We start from the raw sequence: 27,043 nt of genomic DNA, 5'->3' as shown, positions 1-27,043 counted from the left end.
GATTGGGTCTGGTCGGTTATCAATTGCAACGGCAACTGCAAAATGCATCAGCGATTAGGTTGAAGTAAATGCGTAACAATTTATATAACGTTTGTAAATACCCAATTATGATGAGGATGATTGTGGTCTCTCTGTGGTGTTAGGCGTCTTCCATTCAATTTTCAAACATTGAAAAATGATGTACTATCCGCTGTCTGTCACTCACACAATTACCGGCAGTTGACGTACGAGCAGCAGCTTACTTCATGGTAAAGTAAAATATCTATAGTGCTCTAGAAGAATATTCTAAATATGTATGTATATAGATATAGCCATAATTGTCTGTTCCAATATATGTATATTGTATATAAATATATTTAATAAGCTCTTAATTCACTTAGTAATGGTCATCGTTCCAAATTCTACGCATTTAACCATAAGTTATACTTACTTTACCATTATATTTTTCTCTACTGTATATTATTATTATTACTATTACTATTATAGGTGACCTTTGCATAGAAATAGGCAACGAAAGTTAAAGCTTTGAAAATATTGCCTAAGAAACATTTCAAATAATTTGAATTAGAATTTGAAAAGGTTTCTAGAATTTTGGATATTTTTCCTGCATGTTTGTAAGGTTTGTAATGTAAAAAACAAAGAAAACTTACCAAAACATAACAAAGGAAATTATTGAATAATTGCGAATTCTCTAAGCAATCAATTAAATTGTTTCATACGATAGTTGGCATTGTGTTCATCCGTTAATCCTAAGATTGTAGCTGAACTCTCTCTCTCTCTTTCCAACTAAATACCCTTCGAACTATTTTTTTTGTATAGTCTTAGAAGAAAGTTTCTTAAATTGAATTGTTCTTCCAAAGAAAGCTCCGTTTGGCGCCCAAATTCAAAAGAAAAGATAATCATATAGTAAAGTTAATTATCACTAGTAAATACGAAACAATTGCAAGAGCCTATGTAAACACGATTTCTACTCCAATAGTATAGAATCCATTTTATGCTTCCCAAAGTAAATGTAAAACACATATTTGACTGAGATTTGCACCAAATTCTTTTCTCTCGATATATTGCTTTAACCATGCCATCCTTTGTGAACTACAATAAATATATAACTGTACAGGAATTTTTTAAACTGAGTGCACCGACGGTTACGTTTCGTCCATGCCGGATGAAGCTCTCATTTAATCAAATAACTTCAAAAATACTCATCATTGCCCCTTCGATGTAAGAGAATACATCTGATATTCCTACAGGACTTTTGCGTTTATAAAAATAACTTTTTGTATCTTATTTGGTATTTATTATTACAAATTTAAAAAAAAAAAGCAAGTAAGAATTATAGTCGGACAAGACCGACCGTTAATTTTTATTTTTACTCTAGAACACAAAAATTATACCTTGTTTCTATAAGAAGGCATATTTTTCATATGCGTATGTATGGGGAAGCGGGCTCAAAGCGGGCCAACCTAATGTACAAATATAATCCTTACATAGGATAGGACCCAAAAAATAGGCGTAGATGATCCAAATTTTGTAGAATTCATTTTGGCATGAAATTACTATAATATTATGGGTCAGTTTCGATCACCACATATTAAAACTTAGACTTTCTTACTCTCTAATTTTCGTGAAAATCCTTATTAGAGTGGGGATCAAAAAATATGAACTTAAGTTTTCATTATATGAGAGGGGGTTCAAAAATTACCCCAGCCATTCTAAAGTTTTCATACCAAATTTAGAAGGCTGAAATACTACTACTTAGCCAGAATAGGGCCTTATATAGGGAGTAGTCGAAAAAGTGAAGCGATCCGAGCAATTTCTGTCCTTGGACCAAAACACGTCAATGTACCAGATTTCATCGAAATATCTCAAAATTCCGACCTGTAGCTTGAACGTAAATTTACATGGGCAAACAACGGACGGAACGAGAGGCTTAGATCAATTCAGATTATGATTCTGAATCGATCGGTATAATAAGAGATGGGTGTACCTTAAACCCTGCCCTGTGTGACATACAACCGCACTAATTTAATATACCCTGTACCACAAGTGGTGTAGGCTATTAAAAATGAAATACTTTTTTGATGACGCTATACAAAGATGCTTTTATATTGAATTAATTAACTAGTCATATAGCGATGCTCAGTGCAGCAGTGGCATTGAGTTCTTGAATTAATTTCTGTTGTTTTCCCTATTATTAAGGGAATATGCTATACTAAGCTATCAACTACGGTTTTGGGCATTTTAAAGACTGCCATTTTGGAACTAGGGGCAGGAGATGCTTACGCCAGTCGAACAAGATAATGTTCTGTTCTTTCTAGAGTCAGTTGGGTGACGTAAATTGAACAAAGGATGCAGAAAGCAAGCAATGAATAATATTTAGAACAACATATACTTGTGTATGGTTGTGAGCTTCTTCTTAAAAAAAATTAAGTAAAATTAAATAAAATAAAAACTTAAACGATAAAAATTGATTCACGTCCCCAAGATTTAGTTACAAGCGAGGGATCGCCCCTCATATAGGTATGTAGAAAATTTTCCAATTACTCAAAAAGATAATTACATATAATTAATTATACTTATATAATAACAGAAAATGTTAATTTTGCTTAACTTAACATACATTCAATGAGTGATATGAAAATTGTTACATTGTGACAAAGCTGGAAAACTAGTGACATTTCGCAGCTTCCTTGAGCCGAAAAATATGTATAACTTTCACTTTAATCAAATGAATACCTTCGCATACTTCCCTTCACTTTATAAACATAGAAGAAAATATGTTTTTTTTATACCTCAGGTTGCATATAGTCCTCAGGTAGCTAATAAGAATTGGCTGCATTTATCTGTCGATTCTAAAATGGAGACGAGAGCGTGCACATAATTTTGAGTTTACTCGTAAGGTAATAATCTCAGGAGAATATCTTTCAATAACTTTTCTCAATTTCTCATATCCAACTGCATTTGACACTTAGTACGCATATCTTTCGAAGGCAGCCTAGATATTCTCTATAAAAGTGGGCTCAACTTGTAGATATCGCCAGTTGAAAATGAGGAACAAATGTTCATTCCCTGACGTGAAATGATGGATATTTAAGTGCTTCAAGAGTTTAGTCACTTTAGTTGAAATGACCACTTCAAGTCGATTGCTTCCATGCCAGAGACGGTTCGATTCGTTTAGAATCGAAAAAAGATCAGGGTCTTACACTTCTCCCTACATAAAACCCTAAAAATAAAAAATTAATCTATACCTTGTATCCGTCGGTATTAGTCATATTCACTGTTATCTATACGAAAGTTGAGTGAGATGACATCGAACTATTTACGTACTTCAGCTATTTCTGTGCGTTGCTTTGGCGACATAGAGAGTAAGTGTTTTGAGCAGTATTCTCTTTAATATCCTTAAGTACGATTCTTCGATTTAGACGATAGGTAGATCTGCCTATTTACGCTCATTTCGTCTGCCTGCCTTTAATAAGATATAGGCATTCGTATCCACATGCATGGCACGGAGAGCCACACCGGTCTCGCATTTGATTTAAAGGATTTTCTTTCCCCAAAGTATTTACTATGCCGCCATATTTGTTCAGTTTTAAGAATTAATTAAAACTTGAACTTAGATATTAAATGAAAATACATTCATAGCAGCTTTGTTTCACAATGCTGCTTATGCAGTTTTATACCCAACGAGTTACGTGTTACTAATTTGACGCATATATGTCATACATTATCTTTCTTTGATTTTTATTTAATATATAATAATGTTTCATATATTTCTATAGGCTGTGAATTTTATTTCTAATTATTTAATTTATTATAATTATTATAAGAATAATGAAAAAGTTTAATAAAGAAGAAATGATATAAGAAAAACTTCCCTTATAAGCCAGTTATCTGCACAATAATCAATTAGATAATTTAGATTCGAACAAGTAAAAAATAATATAGTGGGACACGGCCTGTCATTAATACCCTGCACTATTCTGCCTAATGCAATTGTTTATGTAACGACTTTTCAAAATAAGATTTTAGATGGGAAGCAGTCGGGAAAGCTGGCCGAACCGAACCAGTTTTCAGCAGCATTCCTCGTTGGGCCAAAGCAAGTGTACGAAATTTCTTCAAAATATCTCAAAAATTGCGACTTGAACGCTAGAAAAGAAGATAAGCACATGGACAGATAAGCTTAGATCCTTTCAGAGAGTGATTGTGGATCGGTCGATATTTTAAAAAAAGTGCGTCTCTTTCAAGTCACTCTAATTGTCACATACATTTGCAAACACTTAATATACGCTTGTACCGCAAGTAGTGTAGGGTATATAGTTTTGGATCCGATTAAGATTTTAAGTTTTCGCAGTAAGTGTCTTTACAAGCAATTAAATCCGATTTAAAATCAACTACTCTAATATTGTAATATTGTTGTTGCAATGTACAGCCACGAATTATTTAGTCGTTTGCATTATGAGAAACAGAATTTTTATATATGTATCCGACGAATATTCAAAAAAGTGAAGAAGAATTGAAATTTAAATTAAATATTTGCGCATACCGACAACATACTCTACAAGGAAAATGGGATAAAAATTAAATTTTGATTATACGGACATTTACCAATCAGCACAACTGATTGCTGTAAATCTTACCAACATTCACACATTTACATAAATTTAAAAAGTAAGACTCGAATCCAATCTCTTATAAACTACTTATCTAGAAATACAAAAATAGATAGAAACAGTCACAAATACTTTTAACCGATTACCGTAATTGAATTTGGAACATGGTTCGCGTAAGTACACTTAGAGATTAATCGATACTTTCATACTACTTTCATTACTCGCTCTTATTATATATCACATAATAATAATTTTTTCAAAAGAGTCGGATAACCGGAGATTAACCGTTAAGTACTTTCTTTCCATCATCTGTGTAGCGAAGATTGTTTCAAAATATGGCATTATATGTAGATGGGTCGGTCGTAAATATTAGTCAATTTATTCAATTATTTTCAATAGGGTTTGTGAAGATCGAAATTTTAAACAGAATGCCTTGAATATTCGTGAACACAAAATACATGCGCAGATATTAGAGGACAGACAAAGAAAGGCAAAAACAATAATTCTGAATTACATGGTATAAGTAAAGATGGCTCAATTTCAAATTTTTCTCACTATTGTGTGCGTTCACTAATACTTGAAATAATTTTTACCCTAAGTTATCCTACCTGCCATTAGCCATAATATTTAGATATAAAACAATAATTATATAAGAACCAAACAAGTGGTCATAAACATTAATCCATTATCTATGTTTTCTAATCGTTTATTGAGAATCAATTAACTGTATATTAACTATGTATCCATCTTCTTATGTACAATAAATATATAAATAAATTATTTTATCCCAAAGACAATTTTATAAGAAACTAATTAGCAAAAAAAAAAAAAAAATTTTTTATTTCGAAGGAACCAAACCAAGCACTTAGATTAGAGTTGCGGGAAAGTTTCTCTTAACACAACAATAAGAGACAATGACTTCGAACTTCTCTGGTAAGTTGCAAACTACGCGGACCCAATATGATTAAAAAAACAAAATTTAACTTAACTCAATATATTCTCGCTTAAGGTGAATGTAAACATCTTTTTTTAATATCTCTTAAATCTCTCAAAATGCTAAACTAAAACTGTGAACCCTACGAATAAAAATTTGTGACCTTTTTTTTGTTTTAAAACAACTTCGCTGCCTTTAACGGCTTTCCGGGAAAACAAATTTTCGTTTCAGTGCTTCAGTAGAATTCTAGAGAACACTCTTTTTACACTATGTCGCCACATCGGATTATGAGAAAAGGAGTAGGATAGGAAAAACTATAAAAAAAAAGGAAGACGTTTAAAAGGAGAATAAATTTTGAACGGGCGGGCGAGACCACTGCAGACAGAAGACAGGCGATGCCGGAACAAGCGACAATGTATTGCGCATAATACAAACAACTTCTGAACCAATGTTGAAAAAGTCGAGTAGTCCTATTAACGAACGTGATTGATGAAAGAACGAACCTCTTGTAGTTCTGTAGAATACTTGCCATGGAAGTAGCTACATAAGCGACGCACAATATATGTGACACCGATACTTGGGAGTCTCGAATGTGTTGGACACATTGCCGTTGCCTCGAAACCTTTCGTTGTACTCCGCCGAGAACTTCCATACAAAACGTGAACCTTCCCCTCACACATACCGATTGCACTACAATTTCGACCATATACAGCCAATGCAGATGGTGCAGGTACTTCGAGGATGCAATTTTAATTTTACCAAATTTTGACTAGGCCGCTTCCCGTTTCGTGCTCTCTCATACCCTTTCCCCTGAAACAGTCGCCAGCAAGAGTAAATATTTTTATGGCAAACAATATACTTTATGATATTTTGTGACAAACGTAGGTGAAGAATTGTATTACGTCAAGTGATAGAAGGATCGTTTTTGCTCAACCGTATTATTATTATTATTATTTTTGTCTTTTTTTTATACAAATAAATAAAAGAAATAATTTGAAAGGATGCACAGCTGTTTGAAGAGACTATCGCCTGGTATCCGTAGAAATTGTCCAAGGCCTGGCAACGTGATATTATCACAAAATTGATATTTAAAAACTTTTTTCATTTTATGCTGATATATTTGGGGAAAACATCCCATTTTCAAGATTTGAAATATTTTTAATTTTTCGTGAAAGATTTTGTCATAAAATTTGTTTTAGATAAATTTGCCCAAAAACATTAATGGATAATTTTTCTTTTATTCAACAAAACACAACAACACAACACAAATTCTAATCAACAGTCGATGATATTTATATATAGTTTCAAAGTAGCTGCGCATCCATTTATGGAAGTAGACGCGAGAGAAAGTGTTTTATGATGTTTTGAATATTTCAACGGCTGCCGCCATCAAATTACGAGGCACAAGCATCTTTAATGTTTTTCAAAGTTGTTACTCTGCATACCCAAGGGTGACACGGACTGCCTTTTTTATTTACATTTTGTAAAGAGCATTAAAGAAAATACATAAAATCAATTTTTCAACGATAAGGGCTAAAAATGCACTGTTACTACTTGGCGATTCCCTTGCAACAAATGAATTAACTCTTCACATATATATAAAGTAAAAAAGGGTCGTTGACTTTAGAGCTTGACAAAAGACGCTTCTAAAACACAACGTTTCAGAAATTTTCAACAAGTTTTAACAAGTTTTAATTCTATAGAAAGATCTTCAAATTTTTAATTTTTTTGTGCATATTCCAATGGTCTGAATATCGATCGATATCTTCTCCATTCTTCGTGTATAGAGTTCGACATATCACAAAACAAACGATTTACTGTACTGAGTAAAAGATGATCAATGGAATGAAAAAAAAAAAAAAAAAAAAAAAAATACAACCACTCACGGGCATCTCCATGTACGTGTGTATGCGTATATATACGCATGTGAGTACCCAATGAACGTAAGTAGAAAGAATGTGTGATGGAATGAATTCCACAATTTGACTATGAACATTTACATGTTCAGATGGCAGGCTTCAAAAAACGGACAAGACTGTAATGCGAGTCGCCAAATTGGCAAAACACAAAACATCGAAAGCATTGCGATCATGAAGATCACATTTAGACAATTTGCGATCATCGAAAAGATGTACTGATATCCGGATAGGCAAACAAAAAATGATCTGGAGAGAGAGATTAAGACACGTTCCACGTGCATATGAAGCTACCCATTATGTTAGTTTTACATAGATAATCACTGCGCTTGGTTTGATTAGATACAGATTATCCATGGTTGTACGTGGTTTTATCTGTGAAGCTAGAAGAATATAAATAGCGACCATAAAGTGATTCGTTTCAACGATATTTCCCAGAAAAGAGTAACAGTTGCTTGTCATCCGCCTTATCAGAAATGACAGCACGGTCATTAACACTAGATTTACAGACTGAAACCTTTTGACTCATTAAAAATTTTATTACCCTATATATATAAAATTTTACTATTATTTTTTAAAAACATACCTTATAAACCTACCTAGTGAACAAATGAAATATATATATTCTCCGCGGACCTCGTCATTTCGCATACCTAAATTTACGGTTATGAGCCAATTGGACGCAGAGAATGATACAACATAAAACTGATTGCTCATATCAAGCATGAACAACAATCAAGTCGCACGTCATTTGAGCCAGAAAATTTCAAGTGTTCATATGTTTGGTCTGCGAAGGGGGGGTCCGGGGTTTTTTTCGCTGGACTTCGATGAAAAAAAATGAACGCAGAGACACACTAAAAACAAACAAATTTGCCTTAGTATCAAAACTATGGGATAAATTTAGAGAGAATAGCCAGACTTCTTACAAACCTGACGCAAATATAACAATCGATGAGCAATTGTTCGCTAGTAACGCTAAATGCCGGTTTATACAATACATTCCAAATAAATCGAATGAATTTGGCAATAAATTTTGATTAGCATTCGATGATAGCAGCAAATGCCTTCTAAACGGGTTCCCGTACTTCGGCAAGGATGAAACTCGACCATCAAAAGTTCCCTTTAGCGAATTTCTAGTAACTAAGTTTGCAGAGCTATATTTAGGTTGTGAATGTGAAATATTACTACAGATTATTTTTTTTACAAGCATTTCACTTTCAAAAAAGTTATTAGCAAAGAAAGCTAAACGTACAGTGCCAACCGATAAGAATTACGTAAAATTGCGAAAGCTAACAAAGATAAAATGACGCAGTTTTCTACGAAACTTTATAAATCTGAGAATTATACTCTGACCGTTTATAAAAACAAGCTTAATAAGAAAGTTTTACTACTGAGTTCAAAACATAAGAAAATAACAACTGAAAAAAAATCAAAAACTTATTCCAGAAACAAAAACCTATTATAATAGCACCAAGCATGGCGTGGATGTACTTGCCAAATGGCCCGAAAATGTAGCTTTAAAACAAGCTCAGGCGTAGATGGCTTTCTATAATATTTTAGCTTTAGCAGCTATCAATGCTTGCATTCTGTATAAAGAGACCACTCAAGTAAATATTTAAAAAAAAAGATTTTATTTTCCAGTTGGCTGAAGAGCTAAGAACTACAAAATATAGAGAAAAAGTCAAGAACACCTCCATTCCGATGACAAAAATTCATATAACTGATGTACGGGAGAATTGACAAGTTCAAAAATTATGCGCCAAAAATAGATGTGAAAAACTTTATGGAAAATTTATTTCAAAAACAGAACATTATATGTAAAAAATGTCTTCAATTAATGTTTTCGGCTTACTTCAGTAAAAAAATGTATTCAGTATATAACCAAAGTCCGTAAATCGAATGTTAATATATGATTATCTGCAATGACATTTGCAGAGATGTCTACCTTACTCATTTCACAAGTTTTTCTTGTGCAATTTCCACAGCCGTAAAATAAAGGCAAAGTTAACAAATGACCACAATCTGTCCGCAACGGGATGAACAAAAAAACTACAAAATCCATTTTCATATGGCACCGAAATGAAATCCAATTCTGCCGTTAACATGATATGAATCTTTTGTCAAATGTTGACATTGCTATTCAGGAACGCTTTGAACATAGAATACCTTAAGTACCTTTTTCATGACCTGTAGCGCCGACGGCAAGTGTACAACACTGTTTCTTCACGTGTTTGCTACACCCAGAAGAATCCGAGATATATTTACGGTTTATTATAGCGAATGATTCAAGTCATCTTCTGATTAGATTTAGGCTTGTTTGTCCGAATGTCCGTGCCGTGTCAATCCATACATTTTTTATTCAACCTGGCCATTGCAACTTTTAAGATATTTTGATAAATTTTCATAAGGTGTCATGTATTGATTCAAGGACAATTGGATCGAGAGATTTTTACGATTAGTCTTCATATATATGAATTTTTATATATAAAAAAAAATTGCAATTTTTAATATTTGTCGATAGATATCATCAGAAAATATTTTAAATTCTTTTAAAAAAATAAAATTTTACACAAGATCTAGTCGTTAATATTTTATAACAAAAATAACTAAAGAAGAACGAAGTTTTCGACAAAAAAAAAATTAATTGCAGTTAGGTCGATTCAGAAAAGTAAGTATATTCACATAGCAGCTCGGTATAATTTTTTTATATTTTATAAAGTAAGTTATACTTGCATTTCTCAAATATAAGAAAGTAGCAAAAAATATAGGGTACTTAATGGCTGACCGGGCACGAGTATAAAATATTTTATTTATTTATTTTTTTTTTTTTGTTTAAATAAATTTAATTTAATTAATTAATTTTCTGTTGTATTTATTTTTCCAAAATGGCTTTCTTTAAGCTTGTTTATGTGAATATTAAATACAGTTAAATATCAAAATAAAAATCAAATCAGTACTAGAAATAGGGAATTACAAAACAATACACATTAATGGCTTTTTAAGTAAAAAAAAAAGCAATTCACTGAAAATACAAACAAACAGCGGTAAAGAGATATTTTTTTCTTTAATTTTTTTTTTTTTTTTTTAATTTGCTTATTTCAAAATAAATTGGACCACAACCGAAACCACTAAAACCAATAGAGCCACCGCTATACCTAACATGTACATAGCCCGCGTTAACTCTTGACTGGCAGCCACTCTCTCTGAATGTTTAATCACTTTCTGCTTAGATGTATCCAGGGAATTTGCAGTTTCCTCATTAAAGGCATCATCTTCGGCTAAGCCCTCCCAGTCGGCGACAATACTATCAACGGTAATATCCAAATCAAGTATTTGTTTAGCTTGAGCCACTGCCACTGTAGGTGCCTCGCCACGAAAGATATATTCGGAAAATTGTATGGGTCGATTGCCACTGCTAATGCTGAAGTACACACGACGTGGTGGCTCTGATATAAAAATTGATTCATTGCTAACATTTGGATCCGTTAAACCATCGCAATATACTTGAATGCGTGCAGTTAGCGATCGCATTATATCTTCGCGTAGAAATCGTTTAACATCAGCCAATGTATTCTTTGGATTGCACCATATTCGCGACGTTATAGTGCCTTGAAAATGTATCGTTCCATTAAATTCGCGTACTTGTATGGGATTCACACATTTACTAATCAAACATTTAATCGGTAAAAATATGGATGCTTTAAAACAGTCGTCCGTACATGCAGTAGATTTGGCATTTGCACGTTTCCTTTTAACATATGTCTCCAAAAGTTGACTGTCTTCAACGGTTTCGTTTTGTATGAATATTTCACTGGCTTGCAAGTAATCGCGCACCCATTCAATAGTGTTGTGAAATTGCATTTCAATATTAATTTTCTCAGCGGAAGCGACAACGGGGAAAACATCATCCATTTCATAGTTGCACTCGAACGTGAACCATTCAAATGGCTTCTCAACGAACCGATAATCCATCGATGAAAATGTACCACCACTACAAGACAACAAATGAAGAAAAAAAACAACAAATAAGAAAAGTGTACTTGCTTTGGGCAGAAACCTTGTATACATACCCACCACCTAAGGTAAATATATGAAAATCGTACGGTCTTTTCTTTAATGATGAACCTGACAGTGCTCCGAGCGAAACCACTTCCTTATGTCATCATTATTTTGTATAGCCCTGGTAAGAACTTGCGCTAATGTTTCAAATTGTTATCTGTTGAAAGGCGTAAGTTTTCGATATATATATATGTATATATATGTATATATATGTATATATATATATATATACATATATTTTATTTTATATTCTCTATTTCTTTTTTCTTTTAAGGATGTTTCAGTTTTCTGACTTGCCTTCAAACTTAATCTAAGGACTTCAATCGCAAATATATATATTATATATATTATGTATATTATGTACGTGTGTTTCAAGTTACAGTTAAACATCTTAATTGCGGTCATATTTAGTATAATTATCACAATAGAAAATCGCTGGACGAATAGACGGACGGGCACAATCTGGCTCAATGAACTGGAAATTTGTTGGCGAGAAACTCATATCACGTGTAGGCACAATTCCGTAGGAAAAAAATCTATCCTTTGAAGGCGAATATCGAACTTTCACTACTATCTTTAACTATTGTGTATGTTTCGAAAGGCCTAACCGATGAATGCCAATCTCAATAGTCTTCAATTAATTTGACTATATCGGCATTAGTGGTAGGCGACGGACCAGAACGAAGAGAAATTTCACGATCAAAATCTTCGTGACGGTATTTCACACATCACTTCAGTTAACATTGGGTCATTAGCTTATGACCTATATCTGGAAATAAAGAGGCGAACGCAGCTCCCATTTACACAATAATACATAGTTATGTTCTTATTCCATGTGCAGCTTCATAAATACGGGCTTAAACTATTAGCACCTATTTCAACTATGAATTAATAATACAGCAAGCCTCATATTTGGCACCTGGATACGGAATAAAAACAACTCAAAAAAAACAAACATCTGTCGAAAGTTCTTTACGGAATTATGCATCTGCTAAATATACAATCATTAGGGCTAAAACTAATTTCTGGATGTTATAAAAGAAATGACCCCCTCCCTCTGGTGGTGGGTATAATAAAAATATTTCAAGATATTTAAGAAGGCATTTTTCAACTATTAAACAAAAATAAAAAAAAAAAAAAAAAAAAAAAAATCAAGATAAAAAAATCGAATATGATTAAAAACCATAAAGTGTTGTTGATGATAAGGCCGACAAATAAAATTAAAGATGCAGTTCATGAGATTTGTGTATTTGTTTAGTGTTCACAAAAATGATACCAAACTAACATATTTAAAAAAAAAAAAAAAATTATTATTATTATTAAAATATTTGTATTACAATCACTTTTATAATCATTCATTTCACATTTGAAACTTTTTTCAACGATTCTTCGTAACAAAATTAAATTAAAATCGAGAGAAAATTGTTTTTATTTATTATTTTTAAAAAATTACCATAAAACACATTTAATATGTGCTGTAAAGTAGGTTTTCTTGCATTCCCTGTTCATTTCAATAGATTCAAAATAGAAAATATAGTTAAAAATCAATTCATTTTATATTTTAAAATGACTTAAGAATTATTTTCAGTTTATTCTCGCTTTCGCTATATAGAAATCTATAGAATATCACATGCAAAGGATGATTATATTGATTGCAGGAAAGAAACATAACTAAAGTAAATAAAAACCAAAAAATAAAAAAAAATTAAAAATAGATAAATAATAAACACTTCGGGAGATTATTTTTCTATACCATCCTATTGGACACCATTTGTTTTGCTAAAATGAGCGGGAAAAGTAATATATCTAGACTTGGCTTATTCGAAACTTAAAAATCAATCATTTAACATAATAGTGAACTGATAAGCTAACTAGTCCTTAATAGCGTTTAAAATAGAGGAGTTAACCAGCAATAATTGCAAAATTTATTTCTTAATATTTAATTTCTACAACAAGTTACACTGAAAGATGTCTGCGTTACATGACCACTTGCTTAATTAATTAATGTCTGTATTTCGGATAATTTATGGACTTTTATTTCCACTACTTACTAGTAGTTGTTGACGTTTTACCTTGGAAGACAATAACTGACATGACTAGGTTCGTCTGTTCCTTTAATTACTACAGAGCATGGCGGACGTTAGTTATTTACTATGAATAACGGTCGGTATTAGCTAGTTAATGTTTCTTTCATAATCATTTAATCTTAACAATCGATAATCTTGACTGCATAAAGATTTTTATTAGAAACTGTTCACAATTTTGTGCTTTCGAGATTCTTAGAAAAAAAAAAGATATTTGTTATTGAAGCGACATTTTACTAATGGTTGTAATAAGATTGAAAAAAATGACAAGAAATAAAAGGGACAACTTTATTCTCCTAGGCTGTAATCCGATAGAAGAATGAAAGATTCCATGATTGTTTAGTGACCCGGTAAAAATTGTTGCCACTTAACTGCGATATTGTAAGGCACTCATTGCATTGTGCAAAAATAATATATTCAAACCACCACTTGCTAAAGGCGCTACATATTTTTCTCCATTTGTTTTCCTAAAAATCTTACGTTTTCTAATAATGAACAGACAAGAATGCTTCTGAAAAGGCAAAGTTGTTCGAAAAAATTGCGATATATTCAATTTGCTAAAGTTGGTTCTTCTACTTATTGTTAATAATCATCTATAGAGTGTTTAATATTCACTACGTATTTATGCAGAGGCGTTAATAATATAAATATGTTGTGTGCGTAAACAAATGAATTGATAACGGGAAAATTATAGAATGTTCTTATTTAATTTCTGCCTTTAATGCGCAGATATTCGATGTAATCAAACCGTTGGATCAAAATATAACAAAAAAAAAACCCTAGGTTTTCTCTTAAACATTTCAGCAAATTCCACTGAAACAAGTTTTAAGCAAATAAACCCAAAAAATACACACACTCGTTTAAAAAAAAAAAAAAAAAAGTAAGAAAGTTACATTCGGCAGGGGCCGAATATCGCATACCCACCACTATGCTTTTTGCATTCTACTCTCCAAATTCTATTATTTGATACCTATATCGCTGGTGTTATTGAGAAAAAATTAATCCTGGTCGCGGTGTCTACCATATTCATTTTAAAATTAACCCATTCTTCGGCAGATAATATATATATCTTTGCTTGAGAAGTGTACAAAATCGTTTTAAACATTGTTTTGTTTGCCTTATGATAAATAAGCATAAAACCTCAAAAAAGTGAAAGAAAAAAATTTTATCAATTGCACCTTTGTGTGAGCATAGCCAATTTTTGCACGTAAAGGGCCGAGTGTTTCGTAAAGTAACTGTGGAAAATTGTAGCCTTCTAAGAAAAGTGCAAAAACCCGCAAAGTTTCGTTAAAAAAGAGATGCGTTCAGTTTACGCTGCACTGTGCGCGTCTGCTATGATCAGTTTGACCCATTTTCAATACCAACCTGCGCTCAAAAACTTGCAATGTTTTTGCGAAATTTGACGCCAGTATGTTCATTTTTACGACCAGGAGAGTGCCAACAACAAACACCACACACGGAAAGCCATAACTGATCAAGAATATATATACTTTGTAGGGTCTCTAAAGCTTCTTTTCGGGTGTTATATATATTATGAAAAAAAAAAATAAAAATAAAAATAAGTACACCCCCATCTTACAGTGGTGGGTATAATAATTTTACATACATAAATAAATTATCTATGAAGTCTATCAACATATATTGCTGAGCAGTTACATGAAATTACAAACTTAGATAATAGATAAAAGAGGTAAACATAGAGAGATTAAAAGGAAGAAAAAAAAAAAAAGAAGGGAGTGGAGTACATATAGATTTTATATATTGTGCACATTGTGAAACATAAATTTGTTTAAATATTCAATATTAAACAACTTAAACCTATTTCAAATAAATGAGAATTTTATTTGATTATAAATATATTGAATTTACTTACTTTGAGACATAATTGTACATTTTACAAACTGCTGTCTTCGTTGAACTGGAATATGCCAAATACAAATATTCCGTATTCGGTTCTTCTTTTAATGTAATCGAAGCACTACCTTGTTTAAGTAAACTAATACGAAAAAGCAGAAAAAATTTCAATTCTTATTTCTTTTCGATTTCTATTCCACTTACTTGTGCACATCAAATAACAGTCTTTTGGCAGATTTAAATTCTGCAGAATGTTCACTAATGATTTCTGCATTAACAGATGTTACGAAGATGCCTAAAGTAAGAAAAGCCAAACTAAAATATATATATAAATAATGTGTAAATAAATAGGAAAATTATTATAGCCTTAGGGCAAATCTTAGGGCGAACCCATCGCTCGTTCATCATTTCTTTACTGAACTTTTAAATAGGTTTTCTTAAGTATTTATATTAAGTTTTAGGTAGATATCGTTTAACAACTATATAATTAAAAGTCTTTACATTCGCGACTGGTTGTTTCCCATCTCCGTTAGCAAAGCTTTTTTAACACCGATAAGGGAGTTTCAAAGATCACCTGACGTGTATGTGTATATGACCAATAAGTATAAAATTTTGAGTCGATTTAAACATATCCGTCTGTGTACTCTGTCATGCACGTTCCACTCAGCATAGAAAGAAACAAGGCTAATCGCTTAAAACATTGAGAATTCTTGCGCGCAGACTAGTGTTGAAAACCATGGAATTTGATCAAAGGACACGTCTAAAAAGCAACATCAGCTAAGAACACCCTTTCTTTCTGAGTATTTTGCTCAAAAGATACTTCATAAACATTTTCACCTAAATTCTACAAAAAGGGAAAAATCCCGTCCATGGGTGTGGCAAATGCGAAAATTGCATATTTCTTGTTTTCTCTTAAGCTTTTTTAGGGTACAAGTGGTGCATACAAGATTTTATTTCAGCCGAATATAATTTAATTATTTGTCAAGTTTTCGATTACGAAAACGTTTTAAACTAATGTAAGGTTTATTGAGTCTTTATTGGTTATTTCAAAGTGTGTTTGTACAAAGAAAACTCTATTATACAATCATGTAATAAGTAGCAAAACGTCTCTTGCATTGTATCGAAACTTGAACCTCTACTAAATTAAACAGTTTTGTGTTAATTATGAATACTTCGACGGAGATATTTCAATTCTCAACGATAAATGACACGAAGAGAGTGACAGGTCTGAGTCTACGTCGATGCTTAGTTTTATATTGATAATTAACATATATATATATATATATATACTTTATTGCTGTGCGGTTATAAAAATTCTTCTACTGCCATGCTTTACTTACCCAAAACATCAAATGAGCCGGGTATCATTTTGAAAGCACTTATCATTTGATTTGTTAAAGCCTGCATATCAATTTGTTCCACTTTATGAGGACCATGACCTAAACCACTGTCATCAGTGGGCATCGGCAGATCAACATCTTCATCGCCATTTTTAGCCAAATGTACAATGACATACTTTCCAGGTTCAGCTTTCTAATATTAATAACATATACAACAAAGAAACAATACGTGATGACGTTTAATTATTTTTAGCCCACATTTAAACACACAATAGCCCACCTGGCCAATGATTATACCGTAAGCAAAATGCAATTGTGTTGCACATTTTTGCAAATACTCCTGATCCGATTTACTCAACAATGCAATGGCGACCATTGCCACGTTTATGCTTCAACGTTTAGCTGTATTCTTGTACCTCTAATTTCTACTTAAACAGAGGAACGTTCCCTGATATCCGTGATACACATTAAACAAAGCTTCTCTTATAATTTATAATTACAGGCCGATATGAATAAATGCAAGAATAAGAATTAAAAATTACTCAATACACGACGATGCCGTTTGTATTGTTGTTGTCGCTTTTACTGTAAAATGACACAAGTGCTTGTTTACGTGTGCTATTTATTCAAACAGTGCTTCTGAACGCACCATGTGCAATGTTACCTAAATCACGTTTGTTTTATATCTGCAAGCGAACATATTGATTTTATCATTGTGGTTTGACGCACGCAAATTAAGATCGTGCACGGATTGGCAGCGAACTTCGACAAAGTCTAAATCATACCGATGTCGAGGTGATTAAAAATATTTCCAATTTATGCGGCCTTCGAAGCGTCACAAAATTATAAATATAATATACTGTAAATTTCTTATAGGATCATATAATTCAATTATATCTGGAAATTATTAACGACGTTAACTTGTACGAACGAATTCTGGAAGTTTCAGTATGTAGCAGTAGTACCAATAGCACCAAAAATAAAAGCAGACTTGTTATGATAGTATTTAATTTTGGTGAAATGTAACATATGGTAGTACGACTTTTGGTGAAATAATTATAAAATACAGTAAAAGGATAGCAATATCAATATGTAGCCTATGATTTAGAGCAATAAAAATAAAAAAGCTTGATTCTAGAATCTAGACTTTCTTTCAAAGACAATCTAGAAGAATATCTATTTGTAACTAATATTTTTCGATCGCTTCAATAATTTCACCACTTGGGCTGCAATCACACAGTTCAAAAATAGTTTTCAGTATGTTCAACATTCAGTTATTTAGCAAAAACAGCTGAAAACAAAAATTAGATTTTCATAATTGAATAGAGTGTATTTTTCTTGCATTATGTGCACATACACCTAGTAAGAAATATCATTTGGAAACTTTCAATTAACATTTATTAAAGTGAATGGACGCATAGATGGAATGCACATTTATTTTTGTCAGCTCGTACAAAATGAAGAACTGTTCATAGACCTAAAAGGCAAGCATACTCTGAATGAAATTGAAGGGACTTAATATATATATATATATATATATTTTGGCGTATACACATATAAATATTTTATTCGTAAGGTCTACGGCCACATAAAAATTATGGTAGTAAATTTTTGATTTCCTGGATGAAGGCAAACTTATTTTGACGACGGGGCCGATGTTTCGCTGAAGGCCTCGCAACTGAGCCGAACAAGTGAGGAAGTAACAACCGGCATATCTTCGGCACTTTCAAATTAAATTGTGTTGAAATAAGAGATATAAATTAGCCGCATGAGTAGCCGAGTAGGTAAAAGATTGATACTAGCGTCTCAATGACTGTGAGCTCAAATCCCAAGCGCGGTACAGTTTTCAATACAAGCAAGCATATGATCTAAGTTATCCGGCAGCCTTTAAATCCTTACTGTGTAAATTTATTTACAAAGTATATGAACAATAAATAAATAAATAAAAATATAAGGAAGAAATCTTCTTTAAGATGTTTTGCAATTCATTTTAAATCATTAGACATTTTTTTGTAGGTGAATTTGTATATTATAAAAAATATAAAAACATATATATACAAATTCAAAGTTTTCCTAAGAAAGCAGAGTGTAAAACCATGCGAATAATTTGGAATTATTTCATCTTTCGTTTTGTCAAAAATTTTACTTTATTTTGTTTTTATTTACATTTGTATGATTTTGTTATTGACTGTGTCATTGTAAACAACTAAACATCAAATTTTTTTCTTATATTCCTATTTTTTTTTTAAACAAATTTCGAACGTCCAAAGCAATACATAACTGAGAAACAGGTAGCGTTCAAGCTACGCCTTCCAAATAAGAGCTCGTTAACTAAAAGATACATAATCAATGCCTAGTAAAAGGCACAGCTTGTTTGTTATGCTAAAGTAAATTCATATAGCTGTTGCTTCTTTACGTAAACATGAATGAAGTATAAAACTAATCAATCGATAAATTATATTTGAAAAATAGTTTTCTTCAATCAAAATATAAAAAAGCGAAAATAATTTTTTTTCCTGTATAGAAATAGATAGTAACATACTTTAACCCAATTTTTTTTTTTTTATCATTTCGTACTTGATGTATTAACAATACCATTTTGTTTTGTTTTCATACCTCGCTGGTCTTCCTGCCAGAAATGAAGAAAGCAGAAATTTTAAAATTTTGACAAAAATTTGTTTCGACGGCAAAGGCAAAGCAAGCTACAGTGAATCTCATTAATATTGGCTTTTTTCACTCGACAAAAAGTAAACGCTTGTTAAATTTAGTCCATTGTGCAAACATAAAAAAATTTTTTACTACTTTGCACTACTAGAGAATACATATTAAAATATAAACAAAAAAAAAAAACATTATTCCAGTAGACAAAAAAATTAAATAAGATTTTCATATGTAATTCTGAACCTTTAGAGTTATTTGTGGCGAGAAATTTATTAAGAAAATCAAAAAAAGGAAACACTACAATGCCGACGTATAAAATGGAAAACCCAAAATGAGGCGTGGTTTCTGTTTCTCAGCTAGTTTTGTTTCACGTATGACACAGCGTTCGGTATTCTTGTACAAAGGTCGTTTTTTTGTTTTTTTCTTCACTTATGCATAGCAGCTCTTATACAGACTGTCTAATATTCGCCAAATTAGATGAAAGCAAAATAGCTAACGGTTAAATAAATTGGATATTTTCAAGAAGAGCTATCATGAAAATTTATTATGCTGTTGCGCTTATAAGAAGAAACAAATAAAATAAAAAACATTCAACAAGCTTTTGCTTTGCAAACCTTTGCTGGAGGATGATGTTACATCAAGCATCCATTAAGAGAATTTTTGGTTATGCAAATAATGGCAACAAAGGAGTAAGTAATTATATCGTTGCTAATTAATAGCGCGATTACAGTCATTGATTACAGAAATTACCAAAATTCCTGAGATTTTTGTACTTTTGTACTGCCGAAATTTTAGGATATCTTCTCGCTTAATTGTTCTGCTCGCTTTGATAGTTCTGCAAAGTAGGCAACTCTGTGCAATCAGATTACGCACTTAATTGAAATTAGTCTCATAATCGCAGCGTTTTTGACATTTTGTGTTCACTCAATTTGGCGACTTACGCTGCTATCTTCTCTTTTTTTAAAGGTTGCCAACATTTTATAAAAAGATTTGCAGCCAAATTATGAATCTATTCCTTCACATACGCTATTACATTCGTAACTTTCCAACTTATTCATAAGACATTTCCATACACTTGTAATTTATCGCTTCTCGCCCTGCGAAACTTACTCTCTACACTGTATCACCTCATAATCTTTTGCAGACGAAAATTCCAAGGTCAAAATATAAAATAGAGCAAGAACATTAATTTGCAGCTCGGAAAAGATAACGTTCATTCTAGGGGCGGACGTTGTAACAAGCATAACATTTATATATACATTTGTATACACTTATAATGAAGTCATCTGTCAACTTTATTAAGATTCAAATAAAGAATCTAGCGTTCGTGTTGAACCTTTTCTACTCAAATCAGTGAGACATCTGTTGTTGATTTGCTGAAGCATAGAAGAAGTAAAAGAAGAAAACGAATTTGTTTAACATTAAAACGAAGAGATTTTCAAGATGATTCTGGACGGGTTGTGGAAGTAAAGAAAAAAGAAAACGAAACTGAATAACGAAAATGTTTAGCAAATTGTTCCAAGAAAGTTGAAATAAATTATTTGATTGTGTGCAATTCCTTGATCATTCCTTAATTCAGTCCGATGGGAGATACGTAATTTATGTAAAATAGGTTGACAGGGGGATGGATGATGGTAATGGTAACTTTCCTTTCATTATGGTTTCAAATCCTACTCTGTTTGGTTTGAATTTATATCTCTTTAATTACACAAAGTTTGTCCCGCATCCAGAACAGCTAGGTTGGGAAGATATGAACTGTGAATTTTTAACATTTAGCCTAAGCAAAACACTGTAGACTAGCAAAACGGTGTTTCCTACAATTAATAAATAAAATTAGCAGAAAAGCGATTAATTCAAATTTAAGAAAAGAATCTTCCTAGAACAATATGGTGCTTAGCGAGGAACAAAAGAGCGTTTTTACTTAGACGTTGCAAATTGGAAAGGAATTCACAAATACAAATATGCATGGCATTGGTGTATTAACGTAAACTCGTTGTACTGTTTGATACAGTAGTAAAAAGCCCTTAGGAGGAACGGGGATATATACAGTTTTTTAAATGCCGATGATGAACAATTATAGCGTCTTCGAAAATGAGATAATCTATTTTTAGTTCTGTTATCGGTAACGTTTCGCTCATGCATCTTGAACTGGCAATAAAGCTTTCGAAAGCGACTTGGGAGAAACTCTAAGAAAATGATATTCCTCATCCAGAATAAGTATATAAAAAATTTTTCTTTTTTTTTTTTGATATTGCGTTCCCTTATTGTTATATTTACAGAAACGAATACAATAACAAGCGAAGGCAAAGGATAAACGTTGCTTTTTAAGACCATAAGCAATTTCCATAAGTCAAACAAGTACCCAGGCGTTTCATTAGTGCAAGGCAAGCTGCAAGCTGCAAATTAAAGAATTGTTTGCCATCCAATGTTTCCTTAACCAATGTGTGCAAAGCTCCCAGGGAGAAACATTAGACGATGGATTATAATAGACTTTATGTACATTAAGTAGCTGAAGTACCAATGTGGAATTGTTTTTGTTAAATTCATTGGATTATTGATTGCTGTCAATTCATAGGAAATTTGCTCTTCTGATGTCGTCTCCGATGTGTTCACCTCAACAATTTCTTGGCTTCCCCTCTGCTCTTGCGAACCAACTGCCAAATTTGGTGGGAAAACCTTTATGTAATTCTCCTTCGGAACTTCAATACTCTCTTTATATTTGCTATGTGAATTTTCTTGAAAAGTTTGCAAAACCTTTTGAATGCGTATATCTAAGGTAGAACGCATTATTAAAAGCTCTTCTGCTTTAAATTTAAGAGGCAGAGCTATATTTATGTCAGGGTGTGGGGCTTGGAAAATTTTGAAGCCCGGTTCCGATCCGTTGAGAACGCAAATGCATTTGCTTGATCTATGATAAACGGTGTTTGTCATTGTTTGTGGCTTAGGTAGAAGCCAATTGGAATCAGGGCGTTTACAATACTCATATCGCGTAAACGGTGAAGAGCCATATGAGCACGATCGCAAGTACAGTCCAGCCCCTTCCTTCTTACGAAATGAATCGTTACGTTCAACTATGTGCAATATTTTCATCTGTTCGGCATATGTTGGTGAAGAAGTTGAAAGTGAATCAGAATGGTTGCAGACATCTGGGCATGAATCGTTGCTTTTATAGTCACCTTCGGAATTTTGGCTGGATTCAGTAGTACTTCTCGAATAATAGTTTTTCATGCTATCCGTCGAATCTAATAAATGCACTTCCGAATTACTGCGTTTTTTAGAATCGTCGAAATCCTTAAACAAAAGAGTGCTTAATACATATTCTTAGCTCCTAGGCAAATATTACTTACATTTGCAAATAAAAGCTTATAATCCTGTCTTGGTGTATATTCGCTCATTGTATGACGACGATAACGATGATGACGATGCTGAGTATTGTTGTGGGAACTATGATGAGATGCGTTTACGTTATGTTCCCTTGAGCTTTCTGCTTCAACATTACTTTCCTTTATAACATTACCAAGTAGCGAAGATTGACCACTTTTACTATGGGTTTTGCGTGTTACACCCGTCGACTTGCCTGGTTTATCATTCAGGGGAATATTCATCAGTTTGTTATCGACGCGTCCTCCATTATGACCGTTGTCGTTGATAGTTTTCGATTTTTCTGTAGCGTGGAAGCTTAGATGCTCCTGCTCATGCGTTGGAACTATTTCTGACTTAATATCATTAAAAATGGTTTTCGATATAAAATGTTCGCTGGTCATGGGAGACGATGAAGCATTAGAGGGTGTTGGACGCACGTCGCGGATTTGCGCTTGAATTTTAGCCATACGTTGATTCGACGCGTCCATGGTCATCTCCACAAAACTTCTAATATTATAGCGTATACTGTAGTGACCGTAATTTTTCCAATTACAATCTCAGCGCTGTAAATGCTCATTAACGCACATATAACCGCCGCACGATGCTATTACTGAGTCAATAGAAACAATTCATCAACAATTTTCTGGGCGCTAGGAAATCTTTAAAAAGGAACGTTTTTTGCCAAAACTTCAAGTGTTTCAAATGGATTTTATAAATAATAAAATTTTGAAATTATTATAAGCAACTAACAATTTGGAAGATTTTTCTATTGGCCAAAAAAAGAGGAAAAATTATAGTGTTGTAAATATTAGAAAAAAAAAGAAAGACAAATAAAATTAGAAAAGCATCTGAATAATAAAATATTGTGGTAAGGTAAGTAATAAAAAACTATCTATGCCAAAGTTGAAACTGGGCTTCTTTGGTATACAGGAGGTGACAGAAGCATTTATTTTTAAAAAGAAAATTTAATTTTTATAATTTTCTTCTTTATTCTTTCTTGTTAATAGCTTTATTATGAGCAACATCACAGAGACGTCACAACTCAAAAGGCAATCCTTGTCTATAGTCTTCCTTCAGAATCAAATCTGATAACAAGTCAAGAAAACTATGACAAGAAAAGGCGCTGTTTACTCATATCATTGGTTATTGATGACTCCCTCAGAGTATTTATCGTAATCTAATTATATTTATAGGACGAAATCTGCGATAATGTACTTAATTTTAATTTTCACTTTTTTTTTCAAAAACGCGAAAATAATTTGGAAAATGACGAAAAGATACGATTCATGCGCCAAGAGAATACGCCATAAGTGAAAGTGTCTAAAGGAGATTGGAAAAATTTTATTGACTTAACCTCGTTAAGAATGTAAACCGTTTTACGTTTGAAATTAACAAAAAGTTATAACAATAGATGCTTACATATAATTTGATTTAGTGACATCTATTGGTGAATATGATTAAGTAATGTGAAGTAGCAACGAACAAAATGCATAAGCTCCGGTGATTTTGACCTTTCTCATGCATATAGATGCTAATTACGGAACGCTCGAACGCTCTGTTGTTCCACAGCAAATAATAAAATTCTGAAGCTTTTGCGACGATGACCGTGTAATCAATAAATATTAACAATAATATCACATGCATTCGATTGGTGAGAAAAAATGATGTGACTCTCTTTCTTTCTTTTACTTTCTCTTTTCCTCCCTATCACTGTTCTAATGATATAAATGACATGATATGATTCATATATAGTGTAGAGGAGAGCGAGGAAGACAGTTTATCGGCATTTTTTTTGCAATCCTTGTAGATAAAGGTTGGAAAATGAAGTATTCAAATACATACGAAATTGAAGATCTAATGGGCCATTAAATAAGCGATGTAGTGATGGTTTGTAGAGCTAGGGGCTTATTTGTTCCACCTGGCTAAACCAGGTGGTTACTCTCACAAAAAAATAAGAGAAAATTTATATATATAAAAACGATAAATAACTAACGGCATGTGTTATCTAACAGTCTCGTATTTCATTAATATTATTCTTTTGCCTTAGTCTCTTCCTACGTATCTGATGGTCCGTTAAGTCATTGTTTATGGTTACAATCCTACGCATGCACACACACTTATACCTCATCGTCGCGAAACCTATTATATAGTTAGTTCATGTTGTTTGTCATTTTCTTTTTATTCTTTGCCTATTACTACTTCTCAAAATTATTGTGATTTATTTCTTACTTGCTGTGGTCCTCTATTTTATTCCTTTCCCTTCATAATACCGCCTCGTATTGCTTCCCATTGCAAAGTTACGCAATCTTGTGGCTCCTTTCATATGTTTCCTTAGGGATAAACCTCTTTATTGACACCAATATTTGCAGGTTCTTCCTCTTATGTATATATCCCAGTTTTTAGAAAGGACTAAGTTTTAATTACTATAGTAAGACGTGTGTTTAGTTGAATTTGAATGTTAATTTCCAGTTTTCACGATACGTTTGTGCTTAGGCTTAAGTTTTAATTTCCAATAATGTGTTTTCAATTGGAGGTGAGTTTTAATGTCAACTTTTCACAAACTTTTTTTCACTCTTTCTTCCTGATGTTTAAAATTGAAAAAAAAAATATATGTAAAATTATTCGCAGTGCATTCATTCAACTAACTTTAATAACTTTATTTACAAGTTAAGTTAATATATGTAAAATTTGCTTTAATTTTTGATAATTATTTTGTCAACTTTTCGTTAAGCAACACTCTGAACATTTTGACAACTCCCGTTGATCTCCTTTTCTTTTCTCATCTTGAAGCTAATTTTATTGCCAAAACCTACCCTTGTGTTATGCAGTCTGAAGTTCAACTTTCTTCTCTTCTCATATTTCTGTCTCTCAATAGTGCTACTATGTGAGGGGAGAATTATGAAAAGAGACCTTACCTAATCGAATACCGTTATTATGAATAACGCTACTCCTTTTGTGAAGAGCAGGGATAAAGCCGACCAACCGAAACCCCCTACACGTATATACTCGGACCTTACAAAGTAAAACCGTTTATTTCTGATACAAATACATTGTTATCGCTTGGAAATTTACAGTCCCTTCACAGGTACATGAAGACAATATATATGAGAATTTGTAAAAATAAAGAAAAAGGACAATAAATCTATTATTATTATTATTATTTTAAATTTAGACTAATGAATTGAATTCTTAGACTAAAAAAAGAGACATTGAGCACTAGCAACACAGGCTATCGGCTCTAGACAATAAATCTAAAAGTTAAATTTTAAAAAGAATTGTAATTACAATTTTTTTTCATTGTTTCCGAGATTTGTTTTGGAATCCGATTAAGGATTCTGACTTTTGCTGTGATTCCTGTTGCCTTTTGAAATCTTTGCGCAAAGAGTTCATACTTCGCGATTCGATGATGCTAAAATTAAAATAATTAAAAAAAAAATCAGTGTGGATAATTCCATGATAAGTATCAAGCGCTGGGCTCAAGACGCTATTTATGTCGTTATATGATTTTTTTGAATATTGTCAAATATAAAACTTGAAAAAAAATTAAAATAAAAAGCTAAAAAAAGGAACGGCGCTATCTCCTGTCGCAGAATTTATTTCACTTAAAGTACTTTATTACATACTCTGACTCCACACTCCAAGATCATCCATTTGGTTGTTCATTATCTTTGCGTCTGCACATTCAATCTGAGACTTATAATTTTGCCACAAGATCGTACTAAGTCACCCGAGAGTGGGGATCTAGAATCGTTAGGGCCATGGCTTATGCCCACGACCGAAGTGAGTATTCCTTGTTTATTCCTTGAAATAATTCCTTGCCGATAATTGAACTCGGCTGAAATTTGTTTCAAGATTTCCCTGATTATGGGATGTTTTTGCTTCTAATAAAAAAATAAAAGTTATTACCTCCGATTTGACCATTGACTGTTACCTGACTTCTGCAAAGTTGCCGAAGTTATGCGGTTTTGCAAATTTGATCGTGATTCCAATTCGTCCGTAACCTCTCGCTTATTCGTGTTCCAGAGCATATGAAATCCTCTTCGCTTAACAGTACTGCTCATCACATATCAAATGCCATCCAGATCAACGACTCTTCGGGTTGTTTCTTTGATAAGTTTTCAAGTCTTTCGAAAAAATTATATGCCCTTGCGGGAGCACTGCTTGCAATCGAGGCACTGCCAAGCTTAGACTCGCCGTAAATTAATGTAAAATGTTTCCTTCT

General features: G+C 32.5%; 3 protein-coding genes across 5 annotated transcripts in view; 1 reads left to right on the top strand and 2 right to left on the bottom strand.

Annotated features, from left to right (window-relative positions):
• The window catches only part of LOC119632344, a 41,089-nt gene extending 40,568 nt beyond the window's left edge, over positions 1-521 (top strand). The window contains exon 11 of the mRNA XM_038025196.1: positions 487-521. Coding sequence (XP_037881124.1) covers positions 487-521 — 35 coding nt within the window. The remainder of the gene's footprint in view (positions 1-486) is intronic.
• Positions 522-10,225: 9,704 nt separating this feature from the next.
• Positions 10,226-17,748, bottom strand: LOC119632091 (protein odr-4 homolog). 3 transcript variants are annotated; one of them, XM_038024816.1, is made up of 6 exons: positions 17,447-17,748; positions 17,078-17,382; positions 16,798-16,990; positions 15,662-15,752; positions 15,477-15,599; positions 10,226-11,451 (listed from the first exon to the last, which is right to left on the bottom strand). In XM_038024816.1, exons 2-6 carry the CDS (start codon positions 17,171-17,173, stop codon positions 10,554-10,556), a joined length of 1,401 nt encoding a protein of 466 aa, XP_037880744.1. In that variant the 5' UTR covers positions 17,174-17,382; positions 17,447-17,748; the 3' UTR covers positions 10,226-10,553. The 3 variants fall into 3 exon arrangements, with proteins under 3 accessions (XP_037880744.1, XP_037880743.1, XP_037880742.1); XM_038024815.1 differs by having other exon boundaries at positions 17,462-17,748; XM_038024814.1 differs by having other exon boundaries at positions 17,078-17,748.
• A 235-nt stretch (positions 17,749-17,983) lies between these two features.
• LOC119632342 lies at positions 17,984-23,618 on the bottom strand. The gene is made up of 3 exons (XM_038025193.1): positions 22,806-23,618; positions 21,977-22,749; positions 17,984-18,023 (listed from the first exon to the last, which is right to left on the bottom strand). The coding sequence occupies exons 1-3, from the start codon at positions 23,313-23,315 to the stop codon at positions 17,984-17,986; spliced, it is 1,323 nt and encodes a 440-aa protein (XP_037881121.1). The 5' UTR covers positions 23,316-23,618.
• Positions 23,619-27,043: the final 3,425 nt, after the last annotated feature.

This window comes from Glossina fuscipes, unplaced genomic scaffold (genome assembly GCF_014805625.2).
Source record: "Glossina fuscipes isolate IAEA_lab_2018 unplaced genomic scaffold, Yale_Gfus_2 1, whole genome shotgun sequence".
NCBI lineage: Eukaryota > Metazoa > Arthropoda > Insecta > Diptera > Glossinidae > Glossina > Glossina fuscipes.
The sequence above is the reverse complement of the archived record's forward strand: the minus strand, read 5'-3'. Positions and strand labels throughout refer to the sequence as shown.